This window comes from Pipistrellus kuhlii, unplaced genomic scaffold, assembly GCF_014108245.1.
Source record: "Pipistrellus kuhlii isolate mPipKuh1 unplaced genomic scaffold, mPipKuh1.p scaffold_m20_p_1, whole genome shotgun sequence".
Lineage (NCBI taxonomy): Eukaryota > Metazoa > Chordata > Mammalia > Chiroptera > Vespertilionidae > Pipistrellus > Pipistrellus kuhlii.
Window position 1 is genome coordinate 14,882,610 of NW_023425404.1, and position 12,966 is coordinate 14,895,575.

A 12,966-nucleotide genomic window follows, 5' to 3' on the forward strand; every position below is an offset into this window, starting at 1 on the left:
TAAGTAGGAAATTACAATTCGCTGTTGCAAATGCTGGCCAGGGATGGGTAGGTTCATGCTGCTGGAGTGCAGGCTGGACTCAGGGGTCAGGAATCGCTTTCAATTAGTGATGCTTGGGGTCCGAACGGAGTTAGCAAGGCAAAGAGGGAGCTGGATGGAGTAAGGAGTGGGCAGCGAGGAGGCAGAGGGAACAGCATGGAGAGGCTCAGAGACCCAGAACATGGGTTCAGGGAATGCCAAGCAGCTGTGTGGCCATGGAATAGAGGGCACCTGCCAAGAAGACTAGCAGGTGATCCCAGAAGAGCGGCGTGGGGGGTGGGGGGGATCACAGGACCGCCCTTGTGTGTTATGCTAAGGAGTTTGGCTTTTAAAGTGAACGAGGAGCCGCTACAGATGTTCAAGCTAGGGAGCCACACCATCCTGTGCTTCACAAGGGCCACCTGACAGAAATGGGAGAGCGAGCCACAGGCAGAAGAAGCTGGCAACAAAGAAACAAATTAATTGCAGAATTAAGAATTTATGTATGTCAAAAAGCACCGTCAACAAAATGTGAAAGCAAAGCACTCGGAAAGCCCATTTGCAGTGTTTCTGGACAAAGATAATATTGATAATAAAATTACATGTTGATAATAAAGGTAAACATAACAGTATCAAATGACTAGAAATTTCACAAAGAAAAAAATACAAATGGTCAACAAGCATATGAAGATGTTCATTGATAGTAATCAAAGAAATGCAAGTTCAAATAACATTGACCTCCTATCATTTTTCTATCAAATCGGTGAAGATTTGATAAGGGCTAATACCCACCATGAGCGGGGGAGGGTGCAGGGAACAGGGCATTCTCAAGGTTGCAGGTAGGAGTGCTTTGGTACAAACTCTCTGGAGGACAGTTGGCAACTTCCATCAAAATTCTTAAAGATAGACAAGCATTGTTTTCCTTGTACACAGCATAGCTCCAAGAATGTCTGTTGCAATCTTAGAATGAAGACTGGGAACAAATGAAATAACCACTATTAGGAGATTGATTATCAAATAAAGATCCATCTGTAGAATGGGGAGGATGCTGAAAGTTCGAGAGAAACACACACACACACACACAAATGTTATGCTCCTGATATACTAAGTGAAGTAGCACACGGTGCAAAAGCTTGTCTCCATTTGCTACCATTTGTGTGTGACAAGAGTATATGTGTCCATATGTTTGGAAATGCTTAAAAGTAATAGGAGTGAGACTAGATGCTGGCAGAGGGGTGGGAAGGAGATTTACTTCTTACTATAGAGATTTTTGCAATTTTTGAGTTTTGTGTCTGTGTAGGCATTACATATTCTAAAATATACGCATTTTGAAAAGTTATTAAAGAGTATACACACACACACACACACACACACGATGTGCTCTAGTTTTTGTTAAAACACACACACAACAAACTGTATACGTGTATGTGTGCATTTATCCCAAAAGATACATCCCAAAAGGATGGTAATGCTTGCCTTGGGTGCTAGAATTGTGGGTTGGAATTTGTTTTCCCCCCCTCCGTCCCCCTTAAATTCACAATATACATGGGAGGTGTTTATAATCATTACAAGAAGAGTATAATTTTTCTTCCTGAAGAGTCTATCCCAAAAGTCCAAGCAGGAGATGACAAAGCAGGTCAGATCCAGGTTTCGTGCTCCAGGTAGAGTTCAGCAGTGATCTCTGCAAACACAGCTGCCCTGTCCTTCTGCTGTCACAGCTGCCTGCAGTTAAATGGCAACACCTGTCTGTGCTAGGGGTGGGGAGAAGGAAGCTGGCGGGAAGGTGCACACACCTGGTTTTGCTTAGCAGCTCCCTGATGTCTCTGTTGGACCAGGGAACAGAAGACCCATCACTCAGCCCAGACATCAGCTAATCCCCCAGGCAGCTTTTCCCTTTGGGATCCTTTAACGTTGGGTCACAGTGAATGGAGTTCCAATAAGCATGTGTATCTAAGTCTCCAAACAAGAAGACCGCCTGTACACTTGCACCAGAATGTCCCGTGAGGATGTGCTTAGTTCTGGTTTTCAACCTTTTTCTTTGGAAGGATAACAATCTTATCCCCGGCTGCCCAGTCTCGCCGCAACTCACTTTTTGACCTCTCTCTTGACCCACGTTGGGAACAGTTACTCTGAGTCCTTCCTGAATGCAAGACCAAAGGAAAGACCTTGCTAGTATGAACTGGTTCTATAGGCCACCTCTGACCTCATCTTATCCTTCAGATTCTGACAAGCAGTTCGCCAGCTCATGAGCTTTCTGGGCTGGAGGGTTGGGGCAGGGGAGTTGTGCACGGTTGCCTGAACTCTGAACACGGCAGAGTGGTTTTGAATTGGGGTCACGTGAAACTATTTTGGAGGAAGAGGGCAGAGAGAGGGCAATGGTTAGGGGTGGGGTAGAATGTGGCAGCTCTAACAGCCTTTTCTTTTTCCTCTTCTCCTGAGGCTGAGCTACTGGCAAGCAATGGTGGGCCCTTGGATGTTCCTGGCACTTTCTCAGGGTCCCGGTTAGAAGCCTTTGAGGAGCCATGTGAGTATCGTCTGGGCTGCTGGCTCCTGGGCCCCTCTGCAGCCATGAGCTCCTGCAGTGGTGGAGCCCCAGGTTAAACAAATAACCCATCATCAGCGTGGTATTCCCTTTCATCCTCTCATGAAATCTTCTCCAGAATCTTCTCCAAAGCTGGGACGAGGTGAGGAAAACTAGGTGGGTTGTCTGGCCCATCAGCAAGTAGAATGAACAATACTCAGAAATAACTGCCGGGTCTCAGCTCTCTTTTCTGGGTCTGTTACTGCCCTGTCCACTAGCGAGTCTAAGGTTAGGGACTTTTTTTTTTTTTTTTTTTTTTTTGCATTGGGCATTTTAAACACAAGAGGCAGCTCAGATACTACAGACAAAACTTTTTAATGTAACACACACTGCTCTGCTCTTGAGTGGTCATAACTGCTCAGTATACTTTGTAGAGCAGGAACTAATGATAGAGTAGTTTGAGCTAGAACTCTGGTGTCAGACACAGCTGGCTCCAATCCTAGCTATTCCACTTAAGACCATGCCACCTTGCAATAGTTCATTTTTCTTTTGTAAGTTTTTTGTTTGTTTGTTTGTTGTTGTTCATTGATTTCAGAGAGGAAGGGAGGAAAGGGAGAGATAGAAACACCAGTGAGAATCATTCAATTGGCTGTCCTCCTGAATGTCCTCTCCTGGGGATCGAGCCTGCAACCCGGGAATGTGCCCTAACTGGGAATCAAACCGTGACCTCTTGGTTCATATGCTGATGCTCAACCACTGGCCTGGCTGGGATAGTTAATTTTTTTCTGGCTTTCAGTTTTTCTTATCCTTCAAATAGAGATGCTGTCTCCTAGGGTAATTGCATGAAAGAAATGAGCCTATACATGGAAAGAGCTGAGGATAGTGCATTTAATAAACGCTAACTATTAACATTATTGCATCTGTATATATTTTAATTTGTACAATACTGTTTCTTTCACTGGTCACACGGAAGATACACGAAAGTGCTTTGAAAATTGTAAAGCATCATAGAAATGAAAGGTGTCATTGGTAATAATCTCACACGAATATTTCTGAACTCTTCATAGGACCACGTCCCATGTCCCACAGCATATTGCACAATGGTAGGCAAACAATAAGCCCTCAGGAAATGTCTCTTACTTGACTGAAGCAACATGGCATAAAGAGCATAGATATCAGGAGACCAGGCTGGGATAAAAATTAGTTTAAGGCAGGAGAGCCAGTCTGCAGTCATCATTTATTCACTCAACAAGTATGTGTTGAACACATTCTCTGTGCTAGACAATGAGTCCAGCTTAATGTCAGCAAAGAGGCTGTACAAGTCCCACAAAGCCAGCCGCCTGGGCAAAATCCCCAGCCCCAGCCTACTCCAACACACAGAGGAGGCATCCAGCTCTGTGGACCACGGAACAAATGGCCCATTGGGGAAGCCCCGTCCTGCCTGGCTGTAAGCAGCTCTGAGTGGGTTCCTCGGGGGAAGGAGTAACAGTGGGGGAGTGGGCTGCTTCCAACAGAAGTGGCAGGAGTTTCTGCCAGTTAATTCACTTGTATGTACACTTAATGAGTTGCCCAGTCTATACAAGGCTCTCTCCCCTGGACATCTCCTCTCCCTCCCCGTCTCACCTCAGTGGTCAACCCTTGACCCACTTGTCCCTGCCCTTCTGCTGTCACAGCTGCCTGCTGGGGGGATGGGAGGATGGTATGTGTGGTCACCAGAGGGCACTGAGCGTGGGTGTCAATGGCATGTGAATCCTGGCACAGACACAGATCCCCAAGGGCAAGAGAAGAAAGCACAAGCAAAGACAACAAGGAAGGGAGGCAGGGGCGGAGGCTACTGGGGGTAGAGGTGGGGAAATCCAGTGTACAAATTCACGGTCATTCTCCTGCCTTAGCCAATGCTCCTGGTGTTTGTCTCATCCCTGGACTTGTTACAATTGCCTTGAGATTCTCTGGTCCGTCAGAAAGGTGTGCAGGGTTCAGACGTGGGTTCCCTCCCTGCTGCCTTTGGATGGTAAACCGCCAAGATCTGCCTCTGTCAGAAACCCAGGCATTCCTGGTGTGTGACCGCCTTCCCCGGCTGTCCCCACAGAGCTCAGGTCCCTCTCAGTGGCTGACCTAGAGAAGAAGATATCTCCATTGTCAGGGCAACCCGCCAGATTCCAGATTTGTATATCCTTCTTTTCACACTGGGAGTAGACAAGAGTTGGGGGGCAACAGGAAGAAGAGATGGGAGGGGGGGCGCTGGTGGAAGGAGTGGGGAGAAAGGACCAGAACCCAGGGAGGGGCTCTCCACCAGGGAATGCCTAGAAGTCCAGGGTCGGGTGCAAGTGCAAGTCTAGAGAGGTGCTGTAGTTACATGGCTTCCTTCTCTCTCTGGGAGCATCTGCTGAGCTTCATCTCCGTCAGCTGGATATACCGAATCACATTGGTGTCTGTGAGGAGAGAAACACACCTTAGGGGACACGTGGTGAGGGGAAGTCTTAGGTCTATAGCTAGCATTCTCCTCCATGGCCTCCCCCAAGCAAATGTGGACAGGTCACCCTGACCCAGGGGCAGACAGGAAGGAGAGTAGAGGAGGAGGGATGTCTCCCTTTATTGCTATGAAACAGCATATCCCCGTGCTCCTGAGTCAGCACAGTGAGTAGAAGCTCTGCTTAGAGTTTAACTCCAGGCACGTTACCAACTTCTTTGAGCCTCCTGTCTTGTCTGCAAGAAATGACTTCCATTTTTGAATGCCTACTTTGTGCTATGTTATCTCATTTCACCCTCCTCGAAACCTTGCCAGGTGTGTAGCATCACCCTCACTGTGCCAAAAGGGAAAACTGGGCCCCAGAGAGGGTAAGTGTGATGCCCAAGGCCACAGACAGTATGTGGGGCAGCTGATTCCAAAGCCTGCCTCCCCTGGGGGTCATACCTTCCTCAGGACATTTCTGTAAGGGCCAAAATAGGCTAGCTTAGCAGAGCTACTCTAACGAGGAAGACATATTAGTCGAATGTAATTTTTTTAATTGAAGAGTTTGAAATGACTTTGCTTCATTGTCTTATTTTTGTCCTTATAAGTAGAGTCAGGCCACCTCACCTCAAACTGGGAAATGATCCCTCAACTCCAGCTTTTAAATTGGCAGGCGGGGTATGATGCGAAACAGCTGCTCAGCTCCGCACATACCAGCATATAAGAGTTACAGGGCTGCTTGAGATGCTCGCTTCCAGAATTCTAAAAAATGCCACACATGGCAGCCAGAATAGTGCTGGCATACAGTAGATGTTCAAGAAAATTCTGTTGGCTGAGTCCAGTTCTTTGTCCTCCAGTGGATTACAGTACAATTGGGGGAACATGACTGATTACAGAAAACTAATCAACACATACAGATATTGGTGCTCTTACAAAGATAAAGAAAAATGTATACATTTGATCCTAAAGTTCTTAAAGACTTCTTAGAAAGAGAAGTACATTTAAAAAAATCAGCCTCACTGCTGAAATCGGTTTGGCTCAGTGGATAGAGTGTCGGCCTGCGGACTGACAGTTCCCAAGTTAAATTACGGTCAAGGGCATGTACATTGGTTGCGGGCACATCCTCAGTAGGTGGTGTGCAGGAGGCGGCTGATTGATGTCTCTCTCTCATCGATGTTTCTAACTCTCTATCCCTCTCCCTTCCTCTCTGTAAAAAATCAATAAAACATATATATTTTTAAAAATCATCCTTGTGAACAACAATGGCAAAATCAAGTCAAAGTCATTATTGAAATGTTATCTCTTCAGAGAGGTTCTTCCTTACCACCAGGTCTACAATAGCACCCCATTTACTCTTGATCCTCTTTTTCTGCTTCATTTTCTTCATAGCACTTAACACTACTAAATACTGTATTATCTATTTGTCCATTTGCTTACTGTCCACCTTCCTCCATCCTATATAATAAAAGCCTAATATGCTAAGTGTCCAGTGGTCAGGTCATCCAGTCAACCAATCAAAGTATAATATGCTAATGATATGCTAAGGACCCTCAACTGCTTGCTGTGACATGCAATGACCACCAGGGGACAGACAGCTGACCAGTAAGTTAGCTTGCTGCTGGGGTCCAGCCAACTGGGACTGAGCAAGACAGGCTGGACACGCCTTGAGCCCTCCCAAGGTCCCTCCTGGCTGGCCACCTCCTGCGTCCCTCCCCAGCCCCGATTGTGCACCATTGGGGTTCCTCAGCCAAAACTGGCTCTCTGACATCCCTGGAAGGGTTTTGCCTTGTGCTCTTTCACAATCCAAAACCCTTCCAGGGATGTCAGAGAGCCAGTTTTGGCTTGATCTTTAGACCAGGCCAAGGGACCCCACTGGTACATGAATTCATGCACCAGGCCTCTAGTTATATCATAAACTCCTTGAAGGCTGCAGTTTCTTTCATTCCCTGACATGTACTCAGCACCTAGAGCAGTTCCTGGGCCATTGTAACTGCTTAATTAGTATCTGTGGAATGAACGAATGGCTGAACATTGTGGACATGAATTTGCAAGAATGCTACAGATAATGCATCCTCTCGAGAATGAGATCTGACTGGAGAAGGCGGAGCATGCTTCCTGGAACATACTGGGCTCAGCACCCAAATCATTGCTTTGTATTCTGTCTTGCCCACCAGAGTGTGAGCCCCTCAAATATATGAGCCACCTTTTCTCATCCACATCCCTTGTGCCCAGCAGAAATCTTGGAGCATCGTAAGAACTCAATATATATTTATTGAGTAAGTGAAGAAAGCTGGATTCTGGATTAGGAAAGACAAAGAATTCCATATTCAATGTGAAGGGAAGAGGTGACCACATTCCATGGGACTCAGACCCCAGGCAAATGTGTGGGCTGTATGTTGTCCTCATTCCAAGTTCTAGTGGCCACCTGACCCCTAATTTGCCATTTCTGCACCTGCCTGGCCCTGCACCCTGACAGCTGCCCATCCCAATGAGAGCTGCCAGAGGTGGCTTAGGATGAGAAAACATCCATTTCTGCCTTACCTGTTGGCTGTCGGGTCCTTGCTTCTTTCAGGTAGTAGAGTGCTTTGTCATAGTCCCCAAGGTGGTAGAAGGCCACACCAGACCGGTAAAGGGCCTTGAAGTTCTCCCCTTCCTTCTTCAAGACTTTGAGGCAATACTCCTTGACTCGTTCATAATTGACCAGCTCAGCCTGGAGCAGGCAGGCTGGAGAAGAGAGAAAGAAGAGGAAATGCCATCAACGCAGGAGCAGTAGTCTCTGAATGTCTTTCTTTGGTTCTTTCTCCCCATTCAGAGAAGGTTTAAGTATGTTGGGGCTTGCCCTAGCTGGTTTGGCTCAGTGGATAGAGCATCAGCCTCTGGACTGAAAGGCCCCAGGTTTGATTCCAGGCAAGGGTACATCCCCAATAGGGGATGTGCAGGAAGCAGCTGATCAATGATTCTCTCTCATCGATGTTTCTCACTCTCTATCCCTCTCCCTTCCTCTCTGTAAAAAATCAATAAAATATATATTTTTTAAAAAAATAAAGAAAAGAAAGTTGGGGCTTTACATGGGGGTTCATGCCATGAAATGTGTCACCAAATAATCCTGGGGTCTAAGACCCAGTTTCATCACCAATGAGATGTATGACATTAAGCAAGTTCCTTAGCCTTGTACCATAGGTTGAATTATGTCTCCTCCCTCTTCCCCCACCCCATCCTTACAAAAGATGTATTGGGTATGAATCCCCAGTATCTCAGAACATGACCTAATTTGGAAATAGGGTCTTTGTAAAAGTAATCATCAGAGTTGGTTCTACAATAAATTCAATATTACTGATGTCGTTATAAAAGGGTGCTACAGTTGAATGTGTGTGTTTCTCCAACCTCCTTCCCCTAATTCATACATTGAAAACTAATTCCCAATTTGGAGGGACCTTTGGGAAGAGACTACGTGGTGAGGATAGGGTTTTCATGATTGGGATCAGTACTCTTATAAAAGCGACCCCAGGGAGCTCCTCCACCCCGTCTGCCTTGTGAGGACATAGTGAGAAGACAGCAGCTAAGATCCAGGAAGCAGGTCCTCACCAGACAGATACCGAACCTGTCAGTGCCTTGACCTTGGACTTCGCAGCCTCCAGAACTGTGAGAGATAAGGGGTTGTTGTCTAAGCCACCCAACCCATGGTATTTTTGTTATAGCAGCCCAAATAGCCTCAAACAAAGGGGAAGTTTGGACACTGAGACAAACACAGGAAAGATGAAGTGAAGAGACATAGGAGAAGATGGTCATCTATAAACCAGCAAAGCCCAGAACTGAGGAGAGATGCAGGGAACAGATCCTCCCTCACAGTTTATGGAAGGAACCAGCCCTACCAATACCTTGATCTTGGACTCCTAGCTTCTGGGACTGTGAGACAATACATTTCTATTGTTTAAGTCCCCGGTTTTGTGAGACTTTTGTTGTGGCAACCCTAGGAATAAGCTACAAGAGGCAATCGCAATACTAACCATGGCTAATACTTGTCCGGAGCTTATTTTGTGCCGGATGCTTGTCTCATTGCTTTCCTCGTATTACCGGATATGGCCCTTGGAACACCATGATGTAAGTTCTATTATTATTCCCATTTTTCAGATGAGAAAGCTGAAGCCCAGAGAGGGTAAGTAATTTCCCAAGGTCACACATCATGAAAGAGGCAAGGCTGAAATTTAAATTCATGCTGCCTGGCTCCAGAGCCCAAGTTCTTTATTGCATTGAGAGGATTATGTAAAATAGTGGCCATAATGTATTTAACACAAGGCGTGGCACATGGTAAGTAGCCAGAGTGGTATTTAATATTATCATAATATTTTCAGCCCTGCACCCCTGCAGTGACAACTACCTCTGACTTGATTCAAGTTCTCCTTCATACATGTTTCTCTCTGCAGTTCCCGGGAGCAGGGACCTTTTGATAGGGAGTGACCAGCCCTGGACAGGGCTCACTTGTGGACAGGAGAGGCCTGGATGTGCCAGGTTAGAGGAAGCAAGGCTGGCAGGTGCCTATGCTGGGGCCCTTTACTATCCTACAGTCAGCCATTTCTGAGTAAACCATCTCCCCTCGAAGCTTCTCCTCACCAGCAATCAGGGTGAGAACTTGTATGAACCAGAGAGTGAGTGCCTCCTGCAATTTGGTTCCCTGGTAGCCTCGCTGGCCTTGCATAACCCCAGCCCTGCTGAGCTACCTCCATCTCCATTCCATCACTCAAATAGTCAGTAGGCATCGACTAAGAGTAAAGAAGTGCAAAAAATAATTTTACAAAAAGACACCTTCTCCAAAGCAAACAAAAACAGACTTAGGAGCCTGGCCAGCATGGCTCAGTGGTTGAGAATTGATCTATGAACCCAGGAGGTCCCGGTTTGATTCCTGGTCAGGGCACATGCCCAAGTTGGGGGCTCAGATCCCCAGGAGGGGATGCAAGAAGCAGCAGATTGATGATATATCTCTCTCATTGATGTCTCTCTCTCTCTCTTTCTCTCTCTCCCTCGCTCTAAAAATCAATGAAAAAAAACCCCACAAAAAACAAACAAACAAAAAAGACACACCACAAAACAGACTTAGGAGGCAAACTTCTTCTTGCTGAGACCTGGCTGGTGGGGTGAGGGGTGTGCTCAGGTCTCTCCCACATTGGAAGAACCATCCTCAAATAGAGGCCAGTCACTGATTTTAATTTTCAGGGGTCCAACTTCAGCTGTTTCGATCCCTTAAATAACTTCCTAGGGTTCAGAATGGCTGATTAAGAGACCAGACGTTTCTATGGGCATTGTGGACAGAACACATCCTCTTGCAGAGTGAGGGGGAGGGGAACCACAGCTTCTCAGGTTGAAGGCGTGAGAACCAGGAAGTGGAAAAAAATCGGCCCAGATCTGGAAACTGACCTGTCAGGTTCCACTGGCCACAGGGCAGAAAGCCAAACAAGTCAGCTAAAGCCACCTGCTGCTGGCCCCCTGGGCCTGGGGTGGGCCTGGGCCTGGGCGGCTGCTGTCACAGATGATCTCTATCTGCTGACACACCAGGGGCTACCCCACTGGGCTGATGCCACCCACTCTCCTTCCCTCTCCTCCCCCAGCTGTGGGGTCGGCCCTGGTGCTCACACAGTTCTGCAGACATGGAGAGGTTTCTGCCACGAGGTTCCCGCGTATAAACCTCTAACTACTACCTGTGGGGGACTCGGGCTTCAACGTCTGTCCCAGAACTGATGGATTTCCCGTCTCAGCTTCCCCGTGCCCATCCGATGTGATCTCAGCCTCTTCCTGTCCAGTTTTCCACCAAACACACTTCTGTGTGCTGACCTGAGCAGTCTAGGAAGCGGAGCTTCGTTTTCTTTAAAACACAGTTTTTGAACATCTAAAATGGTGAGGGGTGGGAGTGGGGAGTGGGGGGCAAAGAGGCCGGGAAATGGAAAAAGATCCCTCTTCCCCAGAGCTAAAGAAACAATAACAATTTCTGGAATAGCAATCACTTTCTGAGACTCATTTGGTGAAAACGTCATGATTTCCCCTGCAGATCCGGTGGGAACTGTGATACCTGGCTCTGGCCTAGCGTTCAGACCTGGTGGGCGGTGAGGCCAGGCAGGTCCCAGGTGTGGAGCCCTGGCTGACATCAGAGGCAGCGGACAGAAAGACAGAGAAATCTAGAGTTAGCTCTGGTCCTGATGGGCTGCCATCCAGACAAGGAAGCAGGGGTGCCAGGCCAGAGCTCTTAAGAGGGTCCAGGGTGGAGGGGGTAAGAGAGAGTCTGGAAAGCTGCACTGAGCTCTACCTATCAGTAATTTTTGGGATGCCTCTCTAGTTTGGTTGGGGAGCTACTTGGGGTCCATGTAACCAGCCCATGGGGATAGATAAGCTGGGATGTTTTTAAGGCACTTTTTAAAGCTGAGAAACTTAAGAAGAGGTTGACCAGCAGTCTGATGTTCCTTTTATGTCCCTCTGCCCATTACCCAGGGTCTGGGGCACAGTAGACCTTTAGAATGGGTTGGGTTGTCTCACTGCCCTTCCTTTATCTCCATTTTAATCCCTTCCGCTGTGTCAGAGGTGGTACTCAATACCTTACGTGCATATCCTATGTCCTTTCACAGTAACTCTACAAAACAGGTTCTATGTTTGATTGTTTTTCAGATGATGAAACTCAGTTCCAGGGAATTTAAGTAACTACTGAAGGTCCCTCAAGTAGGAGGTGGCATAATTATGATATCCACCCACTTCTGCCAGGCTTCCAAGACTGTGCTCTTGACCATGGGTGCTTGTGAGCTTGCGTTTGAAGCCTCTGGAAATCCACATAACCCCTGGCAAAGGACAGGCCACCTGTGTAAACTACCTTCCTCTGTGTTCCACGGTCAAGGCCAGAAGTGATGCCTGAGTGCACTGGGCACTCCACAGGCCACTGGGATCACGCGATGAACCAAACACTCCATCCTGGGACTGAGGTGAGTCTCTCTTCATGTTTGGGAAGAAGTGTTAGAAGAGAAACAGCCTTCCCAGAGCCTCCTGGGCAACTTACAAGAGAAAAGTACATTTGAGACAAGAATTGGGGCTGTAAGTCTCCAACCACCCCTCCCACACGGAGGTTCCTTTTCCGTTGCCCACCTTGGGTGGTGAGGGTATGTTTCTATGAGATGGGCAGGCAGGCTTTCTCAAGGGATCTGTGGTAGAAAAACTTAAGACAACCAGCAACCTAAAGAACCCCATTGCACACTCATGCACTCAGACAAGGGAAATCGTTTGATGTTCCCCAAAGAAACCACACTTAGACCTCAGGCTAAAACATGTCAGGTTTTCCTGGCTCTGGCAACCTATTTTTGTTTTTCCCGGTGCACGCAGGGCATAGTGACTGCCTGGGCAAAATGCCATTGATTGGCACCAGATGAAGGGAAACTGGATGAGAGGAGGCAGAACAAGTTTTATGTAGCCATTGGTTTTCAGCTGATTCACCATAGTTTTCCCAGGATGGGAGGGAAGGAAAGACCCATCTGGGGCCAAAAGCGAGGAGAAGGAACCTACTCTACGGGGCTGCCTCACTGTTATGGGTTGAATTGTATGATCCCTAAAAGTTGGAATCCTCAAAACATGACCCTATTTGGTGAGAGGATCTTTCCAGAGGTAATCAAGTCAAAAGGAGGTCATTAGGATGGATTCTGATTCAAAATGGTTGGCGTCCTTACACAAAGGAGACATTTGGACACAGAGGCAGACACATGGAGGAAAGGCCATGTGAAAAGACATAGGGAGAAGACGGCCAACTACACACCAAGGAATGTCGGAGGCTACCAGAGGGAGGAGGGGATAGATTCTCCCTTAAAGAGGTCAGAAAGGTCAGAAAAAACCTACCCCTGGCCACACTTTGATCTTAGACTCCTGGTCTCCAGATCTGCAAGACAATGCATTTGTTATCTGAAGCCACCCAGGTTGTGGTCCTTTATGCCAGCAGCCTCCGGAAACTAAT

At 47.3% G+C, this 12,966-nt stretch overlaps 1 protein-coding gene across 1 annotated transcript in view; it reads right to left on the minus strand.

Moving 5' to 3' along the window:
* Positions 1-3,406: 3,406 nt before the first annotated feature.
* The window catches only part of TTC9 (tetratricopeptide repeat domain 9), a 28,154-nt gene continuing 18,594 nt past the window's right edge, over positions 3,407-12,966 (minus strand). Inside the window, exons 3-4 of the mRNA XM_036432697.2 lie at positions 7,533-7,715; positions 3,407-4,971 (exon numbers count right to left, since the gene is read on the minus strand). Coding sequence (XP_036288590.1) covers positions 4,892-4,971; positions 7,533-7,715 — 263 coding nt within the window. The 3' untranslated portion in view covers positions 3,407-4,891. The remainder of the gene's footprint in view (positions 4,972-7,532; positions 7,716-12,966) is intronic.